At 46.6% G+C, this 19,474-nt stretch overlaps 1 protein-coding gene across 1 annotated transcript in view; it reads left to right on the top strand.

Annotated features, from left to right (window-relative positions):
• The window catches only part of MTHFD1L (methylenetetrahydrofolate dehydrogenase (NADP+ dependent) 1 like), a 195,998-nt gene that overhangs the window by 76,893 nt on the left and 99,631 nt on the right, over window positions 1-19,474 (top strand). Inside the window, exons 19-20 of the mRNA XM_002714991.6 lie at window positions 4,593-4,661; window positions 11,848-11,959. Of these exons, the coding sequence (XP_002715037.4) occupies window positions 4,593-4,661; window positions 11,848-11,959 (181 nt within the window). The remainder of the gene's footprint in view (window positions 1-4,592; window positions 4,662-11,847; window positions 11,960-19,474) is intronic.

Below are 19,474 nucleotides of genomic sequence, written 5' to 3'. Positions count from 1 at the left end.
CCCTGGGTATTCTAGCTTGTTTAATTCTGTGCCTTAGATAGATTTGGGTTTTGCCTCATAGAAACAGATCTCCACCTTAATTGGTCTCACTCTTCTCGCTCACTTTTGAGTGGACAGACATTTTATGTGAAGCTCTCATGGAGGCGAGCCTCACCACTGCTTGTTCTAATCGGGCACGCTCATTTTTCACTCTTTTTAATAACCTTGACTAATCATAGTCCACTAGTGCCATCGTTTTTTCCTTTGCTTTAGGACCGCACAGGTCTGATAGACCTATTATTCTAAATTTAAGGTTACTTTCCCACATATGGAGGCATAGACAAGAATGAGACTGAAAATGCAAACTGATGATTGAAAAACAGCTGTGAAAGGGGAAAGGCAGAGCAGTGTTCTGTTCGTTCCCAGGGCTTCAGGCACAATGGGAGTCCTTTGCCTTGGTGTCTTGATTATTTTTGGCTACTTTTAAAGAAGTAAATCTAACTGACTCATCTCATAGGTCTTGTCAAGCAAATTAAATAGATGTGTTTATGTCAGTGGCCCCACGGAATATTTGGTTTAAAGCTTAAAGAAAAAGCCCTCTTCAGCTTGTTGTCAAAGGGCTGCTCTTTAGAAATTGCCAATATCTCAACCGTTTCTAGTCTGACACTACAGTTTCTATGTACGTATATTTCTCTGTAACCTCTTAATCATAGCTCACAATACATGTGTCAGGAGTGCTTCAACCCTAACCCTCAAATAGTTGCTTAAATTTATTTTTGTGTCTGAAAATAATGTCGGATTCAGAAAAAATCCAGAGTTCAGTCTTTTTCAGTCTCTTATTTCAGAAGGTACATAATTCCTTCCTTCCTTCCTTGAGGATGAGACAGCAGGGGAAGGCCAGGACCTTTGGGACATGTTGGATGGAGGGAACCCCTTCCGCTTTTACCTCACTAGAGTCTCGGGAATCAAGCCCAAGTACAACTCCGGAGCCCTCCACATAAAGGATATTTTATCTCCTCTATTTGGGACACTTGTTTCTTCAGCTCAGTTTAACTACTGCTTCGATGTGGACTGGCTCATAGAACAGTACCCACCAGAGTTCAGGAGGAAATCCATCCTGCTGGTGCATGGTGATAAACGAGAGGCCAAGGCTCACTTACATGCCCAGGCCAAGCCTTACGAAAACATTGCCCTCTGCCAGGTGCATTAGCAGGGAGTTGGATTGGAAGTGAAGCAGCCAGGACTCATGCCAGCGTTGCAGGCCGCAGCTTGCTTGCTTGCTTGCTTCCTTCCTTCCTTCCTTCCTCCCTTCCTTTCTTCCTTTCTTCCTTTCTTCCCTCCTTACCTCCCTCCTCTCCCTCCCTCCCCCTCCCTCTCTCTCTTTTTCTTTCTTTCAAGATTTATTTATTTATTTGAAAGGCAGTGTTATAGAGAGGCAGAGGAAGAAAGAGAGAGAGGTCGTCCATCCACTGGTTCACTCCCCAAATGACTGCAAGGGCTGGAGCTGGGCCAATCCGAGGCCAAGAGCCTGGAGCTTCTTCCAGGTTTCCCATGTGGATGCAGGAGCCCAAGGATTTGGGCCATTTTCTGCTGCTTTCCCAGGTTCATTAACAGGGAGTGGGATCAGAAGTGGAGCAGCCAGGACTGGAAACAGTGCACGTGGCGGTTTTACCCGCTGCACCACAGCACCAGCCCCTCTTTTTAAGATTTGTTTATTTATTTGAAAGTTAGAGTTACAGAGAAAGAGGGAGAAACAGAGAGAGATGTTCCATCTGCTGGTTCACTCTTTAGATGGCCGTTATGGGGTGACTGCTGAGTCTGGCTGAAATCAGGGGCTTCCTCTAGGTCTCCCATGTGGGTTACAGGGGCCCAAACACTTAGACCATCTTCCAGTGGTTTTCCCAGGCCCTTAGTAGGGAGCTGGATCACAAGTGGGGCAGCAAGGAAATGAACCAGTGCCCATATGGGATGCTGGTGTCACTGGTGGAGGCTTTTACCTGCTACACCACAACACCAGTCCCAGAAGGTGCCCAATTTCTTATAATTGATTTATCAATAGTTGGTAATTTGTTACAAATGGAGGGCGGTGGGGCAGCGCTGTGGCCCAGCAGGTTAACACCCTGGCGTGAGATGCTGGCATCCCATATGGGCGCTGGTTCTAGACCCAACTGCTCCACTTCTGATCCAGCTCTCTGCTGTGACCTGGGAAAGCAGTGGAAGATGGTCCAAGTCCTTGGCCACTGCACCTGCGTGGGAGACCCATAGGAAGCTCCTGGCTCCTGGCTTCAGATCGGTGCAGCTCCCGCTTTTCGGCCAGTTGTGGGGTGAGCCATCGGATGGAAGACCTCTCTCTCTCTCTCTCTGCCTCTCCTCTCTGTAACTTTGATTTTCAAGTAAATAAATAAATCTTTAAAAAAGAAAGAAAATAGAGGAAGGGTTTTAGGAGCTGCTAAACTTTCTTGAGGCTCAGATACACCTTATCCTACCACAGGCACGGCATATGGACGTGTTGCAGTGGGTGCAGGGTGGCATAGCTTACACAGGATGTGACGGCCACACCTCCCAGTGTGAAGTTCTCCTTGCCTGGGTTTGGTCACTGTTGATGTATCGGGAACACCCAGAGCTGAGATGTTTTGCAGAAAAGTAGCAGATGGCAACCTGGCTGAGACAATATAATTGCATTTTTTTCTTCACTTAGATTTGTTTGACTGGGAAGCATAAGAAAAAAAAAATGCCTTAGTCCATTTTCTGTGCTAAGAGGGCAATACCATAAACTGGGTGAGTTACAGAAGTTTATTTTTGGCTTACAGTTCTGGTCCAAGGTCAAGGGACCACATCTGGTCATGGCCTTCTCACGGGCATTGTCCCAGAGCAGCACAGGGGATCTTAGGGTGAGAGACAGGATTTTTATATGCTATCCACTCTCCAGATAACCCGTTAATCCATTAATCACATGAGTGGATTTATCTGTTCATGAAGGCCAAGCCTAATCACCTCTTCAAGGTCCCAGCTGGTTCCACCTGCTAACGTCTCACAATGGGGATTAAATCTCAGCATGAGTTTCAGAGGGGATAAACCATACCCAAACCTTAGCAGGGGGCACAGCAAAGCTGGCAGGCTACCTCTCTCTTCCACCTGTCCTCTGTCAGGACAAAAGGACTAACTTCTTTGAGCTCTTCCCATCCTGTAGATTTCTTCAGTAACCATCTTTGTCTGTTTACAATGGGTAGGTTATGTTTCTTGCAATGAATGTTTTGTACAGAAAGTTGGAAAATAGAGTGCATTTTCTTATCACTCTTAAGTGATTAATTTTGGTGGTAGAAGTAGCGTAGAAGATGCTCTAGAATCTGCTGTCCGATCAGTCAGGTCTGTGAGGTGGTTTGGAGACACAGGACTGTGTATTTTGTGACGCTGTGTGCAGTGAGGGGTGGTATCTTTTTTTTTTTTTTAATTTTTTAACCCAGAGCTACATTCACAAGAATTGGCCCAGTTATCTATAGTCGTCTACTAACTGACTATTACTAAAAAGTAAGAAAGAAAGTGAATAGTGTCGTCTCATTTAGGACAAAAACAAGCAATCAGTTCTCAAGTATCATTACCATTCTGTCTTTTCTCCAGGAATGGAGAAAGGTGACTTGGAAAGAACCCAGACTAGTGCTTCCTAGGACTGGAAGGAGACAGCCTTAGTTTATGTATGAGGGTACTTCCAAAGTTTGTAGGAAAATGAATGAAAAGCTAAGCTTGGGCAGTCATTAGGCACAGCTTGCCTGCATTCCCTATCAAGGTGCGTAAGTTCAAGTCCCAGATCCTCTCCCATTTCCAGGGTTCTGTGCACTCTGGAAGGCAGTAAGTGATGGTTGGGTTCTTGCTCCTGACATGGGAGTCTCAGGTTGAGTTCCAGGCTCCTGGCCTCAGCCTGCCCCAGCCCCTACTGTTGCTGGCATTTGGGGAGTCAATCAGCAGCTGAGAGATCTCTCTCTCTCTCTCTCTCTCTCTCTCTTTGCCTTTCAAGTAAATGATAAATAAAAAATTCAAAAAGGTCAATTTCTTTTGATGTGAAAGATTTTGAAATCCATGCATAGTTTTTTTATTTCCATAATATGCATTTCAATGATCTTTTTTAAAAAGGTCCCTTATATATATGGATTTCAAAAACTTCAGGGGCGTCATCTTCAGGCTAAGAGCGTGGGGCCTCTCAGGTTTGCACAAGAAGTGGGTTTAGAGAGGAGTGGAGGCCAGAGTGGACGCTTTGCCTCCCCTCTTTGCTCTGTCATAATCTTATTCCAGTTTTTTTTTTTTTTCACATTTCTTTGGGCAATATTAAAGCTTCAGATAACAAAAATATGATGTGCCTAAGTTGCCAGAAGATTCTGCTAGGCAGATTGAAAGATCTCTTTACCATAAGCTTTCTGCTTATTGACAAGGAAAGTTTTGGGAGAAGAGCCCCCCTTGTCCATCCCAGAATGGCTGCATCCGTTGCCATAGAGGCCAGAGGTGAGGGTAGCCTGTGGGTTCAGCCATCCCGGGAGCAGCCTGTCTGGAAACAGTCTAGACCTGAACGACCCTGCCTCGTGTGCTTTGGCAGTAATCTAAATGTTTTCTTTCTCTTTTAGGGGGTGACAGGTGCTTTAACGGTTTTGATGAAAGATGCAATAAAACCAAATCTGATGCAGACCCTAGAAGTAAGTTATTTTCTTTTTATAGTAATTGTTTATAGAGTTGGCACCAATCAGATTGCCTGTGTGTCACTGTAGAATGTGTGCAGTTCCAGCCAAGAGGAGCCAGGCCAGGAGCAGCGTAAGAATTCTTGGTCATCCAGACACACACATACACACACGCACATACACACGTGAAAAAATCTATAATGGAGTATTTGATAGGATTCGTATTTTGGCTTACTGGACCATAGTAGAAACTTAAGAAGTCAATATCTGTCTAACATTCTAATCAATTTTATAGTCAAGTTTATTTTTCTGTTTTTCTTTTTTTTTTATGATTAAGCTTAATCTCATATCATTAAGTTTTGGGGTTTGCTTTGTATGTCTTTCCCAAGTAAAATACAGTAAATGCCAAGAGACAGTTTCCAAGAAAGCATGCTGTTCTCTACTCGTATAAGAATGTTATTTTTGTGCATGGCTTGTGCTGCTCTTGTCTTTACTGAATTTAATTTTTTTCATAAAGACCTCTGCATTTTAATCTAATTTTCTAGTGACTAGTTGTACTCAGTTGATAAAGTGACTGCCTAATTGGTTCCTTTCAGCTAATGAGACCCCAGGGGTTGGGCCCACACAGCGAGGCAATATCTGGGTCAAGTTGAGCAAAGAGATAAACGGGGGGGGATGAGGAGGGGCAGACAAGGTTGTACTGGTAAGTGTTCTACAGCCAGTTCCTTGGAGCGAAAAAAAAAAAATCCCTGGTTTAAAGCATTTGCCAGTTTCTATGGTAGGGACACTCCTGCAATGGTCAACTTGGAGCCGATGTCATTAAACACAGGGTTGGGAAGAAACATACCTTTTTCAGGGTTCAGATGAGCTGTGTGTCCCCAGGCTGCTGAGGGGCAGAGGAGGTGGAGGCAAGCGGGCCCAGGACACAGAAAGACAGCAGACTATGCTACCATCTGTTCTTTCACTGGACTGCTAGGAAGCGGAGTTTGAGTGGACACTGCCATGCACTAACTTATTTACTGTCTCAGCCTCCATTCTCTCTCCTGTAAAATGATCATACCAGCAACCAGCCTAACAAGGTTATTGTGAAGATTCTGTGTTTGGCTGGGCCAGCAGTAGATGCTAAGGCCACAGCTGGGAACAATCTAAGCTCTCTGCACTCAGAGCCCCCACCATGGTGGTGGAGGCAGACAACAGACGAGTGAGCAAACGTGTCTTGTTAACTGGTACAAGGACTGCAGAGGGGACATCGGAGTGAATGAGGAGACAGTGATGTGGGCTGGATGTCTCTAAGCCTGCTTATTAAAAAGCGATATCCAGACAGAGGTGTGTGCAAACCAAGGAGCCAGCCGGGCAGAGGGTAACCTGAGTACAGAGGCCCTGGAATGGGTATATGCTTGGCAGTGTGAAGGCAGAGGGAGCAGGGATTGAGTTACAAGCCAGTGTGACCCAAGTGGCGACACTAGATGTAGCCAGAGGGGCTGAGTGAGGGATGAAGCTGTCCCTGGAGCTGAGTAGGCAGGTGGAAGGACCTTGTCCTCAGGTCCTGCAGCTGCTGGTCGCAGTAAAACACTCTGCGTGCTGAGACCTGCCCCTGCACCCTGAGTCCTTGCCTCTGTCCTGTCTGCTGCACACACACTCTGGTGTAGACTGTCGTGAGCCAAGGAAGACTGTTTCTGAGTCCCTACTCCCCACCCAGCTACTCCTCCAACCCACTGTCCCCCTTCCCAGTAAGACACTCAGTCTGCAACTGGCGTCTCCACTTTAACTGGCCTTCAGGTCCACCTAACCCGATAGCTGTTAGCAGGGTCGCCTGCTACACTGTGTGGCCAGGCCAGCATTTCTGTCGCTGTCTGACATGACCCTCAGCAGGGGTGACGACAGCCAACCATGTCTCCTAGAGGAACGCTTGCCGCTCTGGCTTCTGGGACCCATTGCCCGCCCAGGCTCTCTCCTTGGCATCTTGGACACCTTTGCCTGCTCCTCAACTCACCTGTGAATTGTTGGAGGGCCGGTCCCGCCCCTCTGTGGCCATGCTGTCCCCTGGGATCCACCACGTGCCGACTCCACACTGCTTCTTGAGCTCCTGATCCTGGGATTGCAGACTTGTGGGCCTAGGTATGGAAATGCCTGTGATTCCTACCTGCTCCCTGCTTCCTCTTCCTCAGGTGCTCCTTTCCCAGGCCTGGCCGGTTGCAGACCAAACACCTGGGAATCCTGGAGGCGTCTCCTCCCCTCTCCCCACCCCATCCCCACAGTCTTCCTCCGTTATCCCCTCTGCTCTGTCCACTTCTCTCATGGCTCTCCTCTGCTTCCTCCCTGCTCCAGCCCCAACCTGCACCCCCACAGCAGCCTCCCACTCACCCTCTGTTCCCACCCTTCCCTTCCAAAGTCCTTTTTCTACTCGGCAGCCAGGGAGCTGGAAAACCTAAGCAAGCCACTTTTCCTCCTGCTGAGTGTCCTTTGGCAGCTCACGCTCAGCCCCGCTCTCGTCTGGAAGTCCTAGGATCTGGTGACGCCCCTACCCTCATCCTCATCCTCATCCCTTGCTCCTTTGCACACCAGGGCAGCTCTCTCTGATCTCCAGGTGCCTGGCTCCTTCAAGTCTGCCCAGGTCTCACGCCCAGCGGGCCTCTGGGTCCAGTACAGCCTCAGACACGCTGTACCTGTGCTTTGTTCCTCTCTCTTTAGCACAGGATGTTGTGAGAGGTCCGCCTCCTCCCACCAGGCTCACAACAGGATCTTTCTATCTTGGTCCCCTTCATATCTCCATCTCCTAGAAGCACCTGTGATGAGCTAAGTAAATACTTGTTGAACAATTGGATGGATGCTTATTATTTTTATTGCGTTGCTCTTGAAACTGCACACTTGTTCAGTAAATATCTGAATAGAAAAGAAAAAAACATAGGAAGAGACATGATACCACTTCCTCATAATACTTCTCCTTCAAAACTAAATACTTATTATGAAGGAATGTTGTTTTAAGCAATCAAATTTTTCATATTAAAAATGACTTGGGGTTGGCATTGTGGCACAGTGTGTGAGCCACCACCTGTAACACCGGCAGCTCATATGAGCACCAGTTTAAGTCTTGACTGTTCCCGTTTCTGATCCAGCTCCTTGCTCATGCACCTGGGAAAGCAGTGGAAAATGGCCCATGCCACCCGTGTTGGAGACCTGGGTGGATTTCCAGGCTCCTGGCTTCCGTGTGGCCCAGCCTCAGCCGTTGTGCCCACTCAGGGAGTGAACCAGCCAGATGGAAGATCTGTCTCTGTCTCTCGTTCTTTCTGTGTAACTATGCCTTTCTAGTAAATAAGTGAATCTTTTTTTTTTTTAATGACTTGCACCTCTAGGGTATTTCCCACTCTGCAAATGTGGTTTCCACTGGAGAAATGAATGACTGGCTGGGGTGCCCACGGCTGGATCCCCTGCTACAGGAGTTCCCATACCCCATCCATGGTTTGACTTTCCATGGTTTCTGTTCCCCCAGTCAACCATAGTCCAAACATGTTAAGTAGATAATTCCAGAAAGAAGCAATTCATAAGATTTACTTCGTTATTTGAAAGAGAGGCAGAGACAGAGAAGGCAATGAAGATAGATCATGCATCTGCTGTTTCACTCCCCAAATGGCCAAAACAGCCATCCTGGTCTCCCACATGGATAACAGGGACACAAGCAACTCGAACATCTTCCACTGCCTTCCTGGCGCTTTAGCAGGAAGCTGGATCAGAAGTGGAGCAGTTAAACTTGAACCGGTGCTCTGACTTGGGATGTCAGGATTGCAAGTGTGGCTTCACCCGCTGCAGAACAACACTGTTATTATTATAATTGTTCTATTGTTGTTAATTTCTTACTGTGCTTCATTTCTGAATTAAACTTTGTCTTTTGCATGGGTATATTGAGTAGATATAAAACAGTCTCTCTTGGTTTTGGCACTATCCGTAGTTTCAGACATCTGTGAAATATCTGAGAATGTTTTCCCACATATCAACAGTACCAATGTACTTATTTTTGTATCTAGTTTTCATTTAAGTCTTTGGTTGTTTTGAGATTTAAGTTAACAGATAATGAGTCTTGCTTCAAAAATGAACCACAGCATTCAGCATGCATGGATTGTGCTGTCTTGATCCTGCGCAGTCACTCAGATTAATTTAGCCAGTCCAACAACACCAGGAAGCCGTACCAGTGGACAACCTAGAAAATCACTGATTAGCTTGCAGATTGTGCTCAGTGCTCATTTTTTAAAAATACTTCATTGTTCGTCCCATCAGCAGTTAGGTTTAATCAAAAGCTACATCTCAGAATTTGCCAAGAAACCAGTAGTTCTCTATCCTGGCTGCACACAGGGAGCTCCTGGGAAGATTTTGGAACAATGACTGATGCCTGCCCCCCTCTCCTCCCCCCCCCCCCCCCAGTGAATCAGAATGCTGGGGTGAGACCTGGTTGTCCCAGGTGACTCTGGTGTGTAGCCAGGCTGAGAAGACTTAAAACAACAAAGCAATGGAGAGGTCTGTACATTTTCCAGGGAATAGCAATATGCGGGGTTGACAGAATCTCCCTCGTGGTGGAGTGTCAGAGGTGGTGGCCACTGGCCAGATGTCGTTACTTCAATCCAAGTAGATGTGAAGAAAGGAGAAAATTGATTTCTTTAATCATTTTAACCACATTTGAATGTATTTCTTTCTTTCTTTAAAAAAAATGTACTAGCCACATTTTAAGTGCTCTGCAACCTCCTGTGGCTGGTGGCTGTTGCACTGGACATAGCAGGTAAAGAGTATTTCCAGCAAGGCAAAACGTCCTGGACAAGACTCTTATTCTTATGCATTTGAATTAATTGTACAATTTCTTAGAGAATGTATTTACTTCAGAGTATTCTGTCTTGTAGCTGTTTCCATCACCGAGGGTATATCTGTCCCTGTGTTTACAAACTCAGTATCAGGAGTTTTAAACGATTCCCTTAGCATCTCTGGGCCTTAGGCTTCCTGGGTGAAGGAGAAGGTGACCTTTTTTTGCCCTCTATTGTCTGGCTTTGTGATTGCCAGCTAAAACTGCATTTATGCAAATCTACAAAATGCTGTTGCAAAACAGAGCGTAGAATGGTGGAATGGGAACGGAGAGATGTTCCAGACAGGAGGGGTGAGTTTTCAAGATCTATGCACAGCAAGGAGACCGTTAAGTAGTCCCGATATTTACGAACTGCTTAAAGAGTAGGTTTTGTGTGTTCTTTTTTAAAAAAAAAAAAAAAATGCTAACTGTATAAGGTGGTGTGTATGTAATTTAGCTTGATATATTCATTCCACTATGTATCAGAATATCACATTGTACCCCATCAAGTTTTATTTATCGACTAAAACCAAATTTTTAATTGAAAAATGCTTTTATTAATAGATTAGTATCTAGCCTAAAAAATAAGAAAGATTTTGCAAATACCTTTCTTTTTTTTAAAATTTATTTATTTTCATCTTACTTGAAAGGCAGAGTTACAAAAAGAAAGGTGGCGAGGGAGAGAAGTCTTCCGTCTGTTGGTTCACTCCCTATATTGCTGCAGTCACCAGGCTTGGGTCGGGCTGAAGCCAAGGCAGGAATTCCGTCCTGGTCTCTCACCTGGGTGGCAAGGGCTCAGGCACTTGAGCCATCGCCTGGTGCTTCCCAGGGTGCATATTAGCAGAAAGCTGCATGGGAAGTGGGGAAGCCAGGACTCCAGCCAGGCTCTCTTCCATGGGATGTGGGCATCCCAAGCAGTGGCTCAACTACTGCCCCAACCCCTGCCCAAGTCCTTGTCTTTTTTAATTAAAATGTTGCTGTGGACCTAGTAGCAACTTCTAGAGGTTGTCCAGGAACAATGAGCTGTTTTTACCCTGCGTTTCTCAGCCAGGTGGCCAGGGGACAGGCTGCAGGCCTGCGTATCTGTGTTTGATACTCCTAGCTTTTTGTCCACACACATTTGTGCACTTCTCAGGCCCTTGTACTATTCTCTCCTCCAGAGGACTCACAGAAGAAAAAGGTGACAGAAAACACATAGTGGCTTTGAGAAACTCTGTCTTTTTCATCCTCAGAGAGGACTTTTCTTCCATTTCCTGCTTTTGTTGAGCCTTCTCATTTTTGAAATGTGTTCCACTAATAGCCTGTCAGGGTTCGTGGGAATTTTCCGTGGCTCCCAGCCCCCGGGCCCCCCGCGTGGCTCCCTGCCTCTGCGCCCCACCCCATGTCAGCGAAAGGGCACGCGGTATTTTCACAGGTGGAGCCCAGCCTTGGTATGCACAGACCTCAGTGGCCTTGGCTCGACTCTTAATGAAACCTAAACACATCGATGCATGTGGATAAGCATTTTAGATAGGGCTCTGCTCTATGCTCATCCATAAGGCCAAGGACAAGGTATAGAAATTTCAATAAAAATGAGTATGTAAACAGATTTTGTTTAAAGAATTCAAATGTAAAGCTTTTGATGATTCCTCTATTGCCCTGTCATCCTTTTTATTAATAAGGCTCACTGTACCATTTTATTATAACTAAATTTTTTCTTTGCTTCCATTATCTTAGTAGTTATCAGATTTCTAATACATGAGACAGTTAAGCAAGGAGAAAGACCTAAACTACACTTTCAGGTGTCAGAATAGCTGTGTTATAATTAAGATGCAAACAGCCTGTATTCAACTGAATCACTGTGTGTTTGACCTGCCCTGACTTTCATAGTTCATTGATTTGAATTGATTTTTATGCTTACTCTAGGTTTTTCTTGAACTGATTAATTTCCTAATTGAAAAAAATAAATAAATAAACCTCTTAGACCAGCAGCTTCCAATTCCTTTCTGTTAAAAATTGCAGTGTAGAGCACTATAACGTAAGGTGCATCATGGATTTCATGGTCACTGAGGCAGCACACAGACACACACACACACACACACACAGTAGCTTGTTAACATTATAGTCAGATATGAGTTGTATTCTTAAGCTTTGTCTCCATGGTTCAGCATTAAACGTAAAATACTAGCATAGGATGCATAGGATAATAAAGTGCATCGAAATGTTTTAACTCTCTGTGAGAGATTTTGTGTAGTAAATGTGCAGTGTAGGTAAAAGCACATTGACTCGCCTGAGTCTCTGGAACACTCTCCAGTCTGTCCCATCTTGTGTGCCCCAGGTTGAGCTTGGTTTCCAGCCTTCGACTTGTCTGCTGAGAATTCATGTGTTCTGTTTCTATAGGGGACACCTGTATTTGTGCATGCCGGCCCCTTTGCCAACATCGCTCATGGCAACTCTTCGGTGTTGGCTGATAAAATTGCCCTGAAACTGGTTGGGGAAGAAGGATTTGTCGGTAAGTCATTTAATTTCATTTAGTCATGGTAGAGTCGTGTAGAAAATTAACAAATGATGACTGGAATAGCGCATTCTCACACTGGCGTGAAATACATTCTTTTAGACCTGGTCAATGCTAATGAAATTATTTTGTGGTTGAACTCTAGGTGATCCTGTCAAGTACAAATGGGTTTGAATACAAGGTTTGACATCTGCTGTGAGTGGGAGACCCCAATGCATTTTAATTACCACCAAACCTCAATTTTCTCTTCTTTCAAATAGTGCTAACAATAGGGTTATCGTGAAAATTTAACACAATTGTTCAGTCGTTCAGCAAGTGTTCACTGAGCATACCATTTACAAGGCAAGCTGCTCAGAGCCGGGGATCCGGGGGTACGCAAAACAGACCGGGCCTGGCCCTCAGGGAGCGGACTGTCTAGTGCTCATTAAATAGTAGCCAGTGTCATTAGTAGCACCGATACTGGTACTCAGAACTCAGAGTCCGTTTTCTTTTCCTGGAATCCTACTGTTTGTTTTTTTGTTTTTGTTTTTGACCTGGAAGTTTTCACGGGTAGGACTTCACCCTTTTTGCTGCTGTCAGGTTCTCGGTAGTGCCTGCACCACGTTGGCTTTGGTTGCACGTTCTGTCCGGAGTCCTGCTGCAGACTCTGCTCAGTTAGGCTGGGAGGAAACAAGAGACAAAAGCAAACCAGGACTCCTAGAAGGTACCTTCATGTGACATGCGTGGGATCACATCCACAAACTGAACACGCCTAGAAATAATTCCCACTAGCCACGCGCATGCCTGTAATGAAATATAACAGTCATCCTTTTCACACTTATCATCAGCCTTGTATTGAACTCAGAAGTGAGTTATTCGACCAGAAAAGATTCTGCAGACAGAAGACTCTAAGGCTGTACTTTTGTGCTTGCACATCACAAAGTTCATTGAAGGTTACTGAGACCAAATTCTTTATATACAAAGTCAAGATCAAGTGAGGATTTATGTAGTTCTGTTCCTCAGGTGTCTGACTTGTACAGCAGTCCTGAGCTTGGCTGCCTCCACACCAGCTCCACTACCGGAGGAGGCAGACATGCTGTCTAAATGGATTCGCTTGATTGATCATGCGTAATAGCAGAGCTAATGGACAAGGAGACAGGGCAAAGGCAGCCACAGAAGAGGCGGGTGCATAAGTGAAGTGATGCTTCTAATGCATCAACGCTGGGAATAAAAGGGCTGCCGGGAAAAAAACCACTCTGTTTTGTGCTGACAGAGCTCTGTGCCTCTGTATCATTCCTTCCTTTATCAAACACGTATTTATAGAATATGCTTCGCCATGGCAAAATAGCTTTAAAGGCATGAGTACATACACAGAGCACACTAGCACTCTATATGACCCTTGGATGAAGCGTTGACCTCTCTGTGTGTCCTTTGTAGCAATTCTTATCTGAATAATGAGGAGTTGGATGCGCTGGGGAGCTCATGTGCCCATCATGCTGTGGATGGGCAGCAGTGAGCCACAGCTGGAAGCCGGGGGATCCGAGCCTTGTCTGGTGGTGTGACCCGAGGCCGGTTCCTTTACTTCTCTAGGGCTCTTTCAATAAAAGAAGAATAAGTATTAATGTGTTTTAATGAATAGTATCCAGTGAGAAAGTGCTTTGCTAAACATGGAGAACTATGCAAATGTCAGCGATTATGCTAATTATGGCTCTGATCCCTTCTGATCTGAGAGGCTGGGAGGGTGCTCTCCCTGCCAGTGAACTCTGTGCATTGCCAGCTGGCTTAGAAGGCAAGTTCCAGGGTAGCATCTGGCTCACCTCTTTTCATGTACTCTGACCTTAGCCCAACCCTTCTGTGCCTCAGTTTCCTTGTCTGTAAAACAGATCGTGTCTCATGGGTCTGAAATGAGGACTAAATGGGTTCACGCATATGAAGCGCTGGCACGATACCTGATAGGCATGGAGACCCAGTAACATTTGGTCATGCCTCATTATTGTGTTCCCGCATTACTGATGCATGACCAATAACCATCAAATTTCCTTTTTTATTTAGTTATCTTTTCTGAATAATGATCTTATTTTAATCATAAAATAGATGTAACATGAAATTGACCATCTTAACTTTTAAGGATACATTTCAGTAGTGAATTATATTCACATGCTTGTGCATCCAGTCTCCAGAATTCACTTCACCTTGGAAAAACTGAATTTCTCTGCCCAGTAAGCATTCCTCACCTCCCCTCCTCTGGATCTTGGTAACTATTCTGCTTCTGGCTCAAATTTGGCTCTACTTGGCATCCTATCTAAGTGGAATCATACTGTGTTTGTCGTCCTGCAATTGGCTTATTTCATGAAACATTGTGTCCAGAATTTCTTGGTTTAAGGCTGAGTAGTGATCCAACATATAGGTAGATACCTCACAGTGTATCCATTCATCCACTGATGGACAGTCAAGTGGCTCCCATCTTTTGGCAGTTGTGAATGTTTTTCCTGTGAAGACAGATACACCAACACCTGTTACTTCTAGTGTATGAAGAGCATGCTCTGGTATGTATACATGTGTGAGACAAGTGCACAGACCACAGGACTCTGTGTGGTAGGGCCAAAAGCAGCATTGCAGTGCCACAGCTCCGTTATCACGTGGGCAGCAGTGCCCGTGGCATGAACTGTGGGACCGGGGCACCATCGTGGGGACATGAGCCTTTCCCGTTGGCCTTCTGAAGCTCTGTTCCCCAGCTCCAGGAAGGGGGTGCAGCGGTGGCGGGGGTGGAGTTTGGAACCCCTTTCCTGGTTCTGACCTGCTCAGCCCTCTGGGGGGAACCTTCAGCCGATGGTTGCTCTATGGGATACAAAATCTGTTTCGCTCAAACCCTCTCTTTGGCAGTCCTGCCAGGTCAACAGGCATCACCCACTGGCCTGTGAGCAGTGGGCCTGAAGCCAAAGAGAGCCCAAAAGAGTCCTGTTCGAGTGTCCCTCCACAGAAGTTAACAGCAGTCAGCGTAAACAGAAGGTATGAGGTCAGACAAGGGACAGGTTGGGAGGAAATGTTTGCCAAGGTAACAGACGAATGATGAACAGCACGAATGCTTCAACTCTGCAGACGAGGTTGATAGGGAGAGGATGGATAATCCAGAAGAAAAATGGACAAAGGATTAGAAAAGACAGAATTTCTTAGGAAAACTGAAGATGAGCAAATAATGTAGCAGTTTGACTTCTGTGTGCGCCCTAGAAAAGGAGTGACTGGGAATATGTTGTTTTAGTTCCTTGAAATGCTTCTGTGCACACCTGAGGAGCTCCCGCTCTGTGTGAGGTCCTGTGTGCTGGGCGCAGGGAGTCAACCATGAGCACTGCACGTTTCTCACGCTCCTGCGGCTGGCGATGCGTGAGAGTCGTGCCAGCAGACAGAAGCTCAGCGGCGAGTTCGGCACACTAGGGAGGCTGGGTATTAGATGGGTCCACCAGGAGCGATTGATCATCTCTGAGTACTTTCTCCATACTACTGCTTGTACTCAGGAACGTTTAGCCCAACTTTTTGCTCTATCCCAACACATACAAGAAAGGAATTATTTTGTCTACTTGCAATAATTATTCCAAGATAATGGAATCAATAGTCCATTTAGATTTAAAAACAGAGTGAAGTTCATGTTAATGATTTGCATGGATTTGTCAGCCCACAGTGAAGCACTTCAGGAGAATTTTTGGCCAAGTGCTTGGTGATGTGATAACGGTTTTCTCTCCTGAGTCAACATTCCTCATGAGAGTCCACTCAGCCTTCATGTACTGCTGTAAAGACAGACATTTTTTTTGGCATCAAGTGCTAATCATGTGTATAAGAAAAAAAAAGAGAGATGAAGAAAAGAAAAAATGACATTGAGTTCCTATTGGCTTGTTTTTTTTTTATTATTATCTCAAGTTTAAACTATAAGAATCGCAGACTTACAAATGACTCCTGGATTTTTGTTTTCTGCTCTTCTTTTAAAAGATTTATTTTATTTATTTGAAAGGCAGAGTTATGGAGGGAGAGTGAGAGAATGAGGGAAAGATCTTCCATCTGCTGGTTCATTCCCAAATGGCTGCAACAGCGAGAGCTGGGCCAGGTCAAAGCCAGGAGCCAGGAACTTCTTCCGGATCTCCCACATGGGTGCAGGGGCCCAAGCACTTGGTCCATCCTCCACTGCTTTCCCAGGCCAGTAGTAGAGAGCTGGATCGGAAGTGCAGCAACCAGGACTTGAACTGGTGCCCAGATTGGATGCCAGTGCTGCTCTCTCAATTGGCTTCGATTCTGTTTTGAGAAAAGTCTGCCCTTGTAGATGAATACTGTGTACTTATATTTTTAAGATTTATTTTCTTATTTATTTGAAAGGCAGAGTTAGGGCCCGGCGCGTGGCTCACGTGGCTAATCCTCCACCTTGCGGCGCTGGCATGCCATATGGGCTCTGGGTTCTAGTCCCGGTTGCTCCTCTTCCAGTCCAGCTCTCTGCTGTGGCCCATGAGTGCAGTGGAGGATGGCCCAAGTGCTTGGGCCCTGCACCCTCATGGGAGACCAGGAGGAAGCACCTGGCTCCTGGCTTCGGATCTGCACAGCGCTGGCCGCAGCGGCCATTTGGGGGGTGAACCAGTGGAAGGAAGACCTTTGTCTCTCTCTATCACTGTCTGTAACTCTACATGTCAAATAAATTAAAAAAAAAAAAAGAAAGAAAGAAAAGAAAGGCAGAGTTAGAGAAGGAGAAGAGACGAAGCATACTGTGTACTTTTGTACTATAGCCATGGGACCTAACCGAGGGTTACCCACACCAGGGGTCCAGGGAGAGACAGGAGGGGTTTACAGACCCGTCTTAGACTTTTGTGCAGACTTAGATTTGTGGATATTGACCTGGCAGCTTTTTTACTGGTGAACAGCTTTCCATTCTCATCAGGTTCTCAGAGGCAACCGGGAAGCACAGTGGTGTACATAACACAGCCTCTTGGCACCCCATGGGCTGTGTGTTGCTGGCTTTCTGTGCTCTGTCTGCATTTGATGCCCGTCACCCTCACCCACAGTGCTTGTCCAGCAGCTCACTCCTAACCCATCGCAGAGCCTCCTCGCGCTTCTGTAAACAGTTACTCAGACAGGGCTCTTTCTCAGGTGCTTCCTGGGTGCATGTGTGTAAGTATGAGACTCTACCCAGCTGAAGCACATGCGAGCTTTGGCCTTGGATGTGCCAGGATTGGGGTTTGGACAGATATCGCGGTTCCAAGACAAACTGTGCAGGAAGGGGAAACGAAGCTTGAGCTTTGTTTGTATTTCTCCTAGAAATGGCCCCTTTCCCGAGTCATTCCTGGGTGCCAGTCCTGTCCTCTATGATCTCACTCAAGCCTGGAAACAGCTCCATGGGCACAGTTATCGCTGCCTTCCAGGTGATGCAGCGAGACACCAACACCTGTCCGTGACCGCCCAGACAGACTATGGCTGACCTCTCTCCCCCAAAGCCTGCAGCCGATCTGTCAGTCCTGCCTTCAGTGAGTTCTCTCACCTCGCTTTACCTGGTTCCCAGCCCCTTCCGTTAGAATATAGCGGGGGCTGGCGCCGCGGCTCACTAGGCTAATCCTCTGCCTTGTGGCGCCGGCACACCGGGTTCTACTCCCGGTCGGGAGACCAGATCCTGTCCCGGTTGCCCCTCTTCCAGGCCAGCTCTCTGCTGTGGCCAGGGAGTGCAGTGGAGGATGGCCCAAGTCCTTGGGCCCTGCACCCTGTGGGAGACCAGGAGAAGCACCTGGTTCCTGCCATCGGATCAGCGTGGTGCGCCGGCCGCAGCGCACTGGCCACGGCAGCCATTGGAGGGTGAACCAACGGCAAAAGGAAGACCTTTCTCTCTGTCTCTCTCTCTCACTGTGCACTCTGCCTGTCAAAAAAAAAAAAAAAAAAAAAAAAAGAATATAGCGGGTTTCCGGTGATCGTCTGCAGCAGTAGAATTCCATCCTGCCAGTGTGCTGTCATTGTCCCAGTGGTGGTGGCCCTCCTCTGCTGCCTTTTCCTCCATTTTCTCCCTGCTGCTGTAGAAGTTCTTCCTCCTGAAGAGTAGCCGAGTTCCATTGTGTGCCATCGTCTCCCCGTCCCATCCTGTGGTGGCCGAGCTGGATCTCTCTACTTGGACTTCAGAGGACACTGCTGGTGGCTGCATCTAGCTCGTGGCTCCTTCTCAGTTTTGGTTTTCTTTGCTATGAACTTTTAAGTAGTCCTGCATTTTGGTAGAACAACACTAGACCAAATTAAATATTCCTTCAAAATAAATGGGGTTCAGGTGATCTTCAGCCTCTGAGCTCCCAGATGGCACCCTGTTTATGTTAAACACTCACCCCAGGCTAGGCCCCACTTTGTTAAGCTACATCTAAATTTCTTCCCTTGGTAATCATATTCGTAATTAACTCAAGGCTGAGAAGAGGTGGGTTGTTAGCTGCCGTGGCTGAATGTCGTATGCTAACAGGAAACCCCTCGTCGTGGTGCGCTGATGCCAACTCCGAGGCCTGGATTGGTTCCCGCGCGAGCAGATTGCAGCAAAGCAAGGTTGCCGCTAGTTCACTTCTTCTGCACCTGCTTGCTTTTCCCCACTCCACCAGCAGTCCCTCACCGCACGGTGAGTCGGTGCTGGCGCCGAGCTACTGGGCTTCCACAAGTGGGAGCCCAAGTACACCTCATTCTTGTGTAAGTTGCCCAGTATCACCATGCATGGACTAGGACACGCGGCCTGTTCATTCCTTTCTCTTCTTCTCCAGAGGGAAACGCTCCCCAGATGTGAGGGGCTCTCATTCCTGGGTGTACATTTATTTGCCCCATACATGGGTGTCCCAGTGACTCTCCATCAGAGGTTCCCATACCTTCTCCCTTCATGACGCCCTCAGTAGCTGTTCAAGTACCCCAATGCCTGCATTTATTAAGTAGGTATGTCGTAACAGCTTAGTACCTGGCTGAAAATCTATTACATAGACATGGAAAAGAAAAAGCAGTATTAGCTCATGCTTAAATAACCACTGTCCCTCATTAGCGAGACTTGTGTCCCTGTTGGGCAGGGATTGCCTCATGGGACCTAGGAGCCAGGCTGTGCCTGCAGCCTCACCCCCTGGCCCAGGCTGTTATCAGAGTTCTTGGTTTTTACTGCAGCACCTGCCACGAAGGCAGCATTACAAGAACAGGGTGTCACTGAGAGGACCGGGGGGAGGGGGGGGCACAGACGTTGCAGGCCCTCAGATGGGCAGCACTTGCAGCATCTACTGGATTGCCCTCAGAGTTTAAGGCATCCTGAGTTCGCTGGGGTCCCTCCTGCTACCTCAGCACATAATAGGGGACCACAGATGTGCAACTATTTTCTTGCATTTTGTTAAGATTGTAAGTTTTTGTCAGCGTTATTGCCTGCATTGAGCTGTAACAGAGATGGGCACGTTTTCTGTAAACGGTATGATAATGAGCATTTTAGGTTTTGTGAGTCTTTGTGTCTCTGTCACAAGTACTCAGTTTAGGAAGCGGCCACAGACAAGATGTAAGTTCAGTGTTTATGAA

This window comes from Oryctolagus cuniculus, chromosome 5 (assembly GCF_051225735.1).
Source record: "Oryctolagus cuniculus isolate XC-2025 breed Fujian yellow rabbit chromosome 5, ASM5122573v1, whole genome shotgun sequence".
NCBI classification, from domain to species: Eukaryota; Metazoa; Chordata; class Mammalia; order Lagomorpha; family Leporidae; genus Oryctolagus; species Oryctolagus cuniculus.
This window is presented reverse-complemented; position numbering and strand designations above follow the sequence as displayed.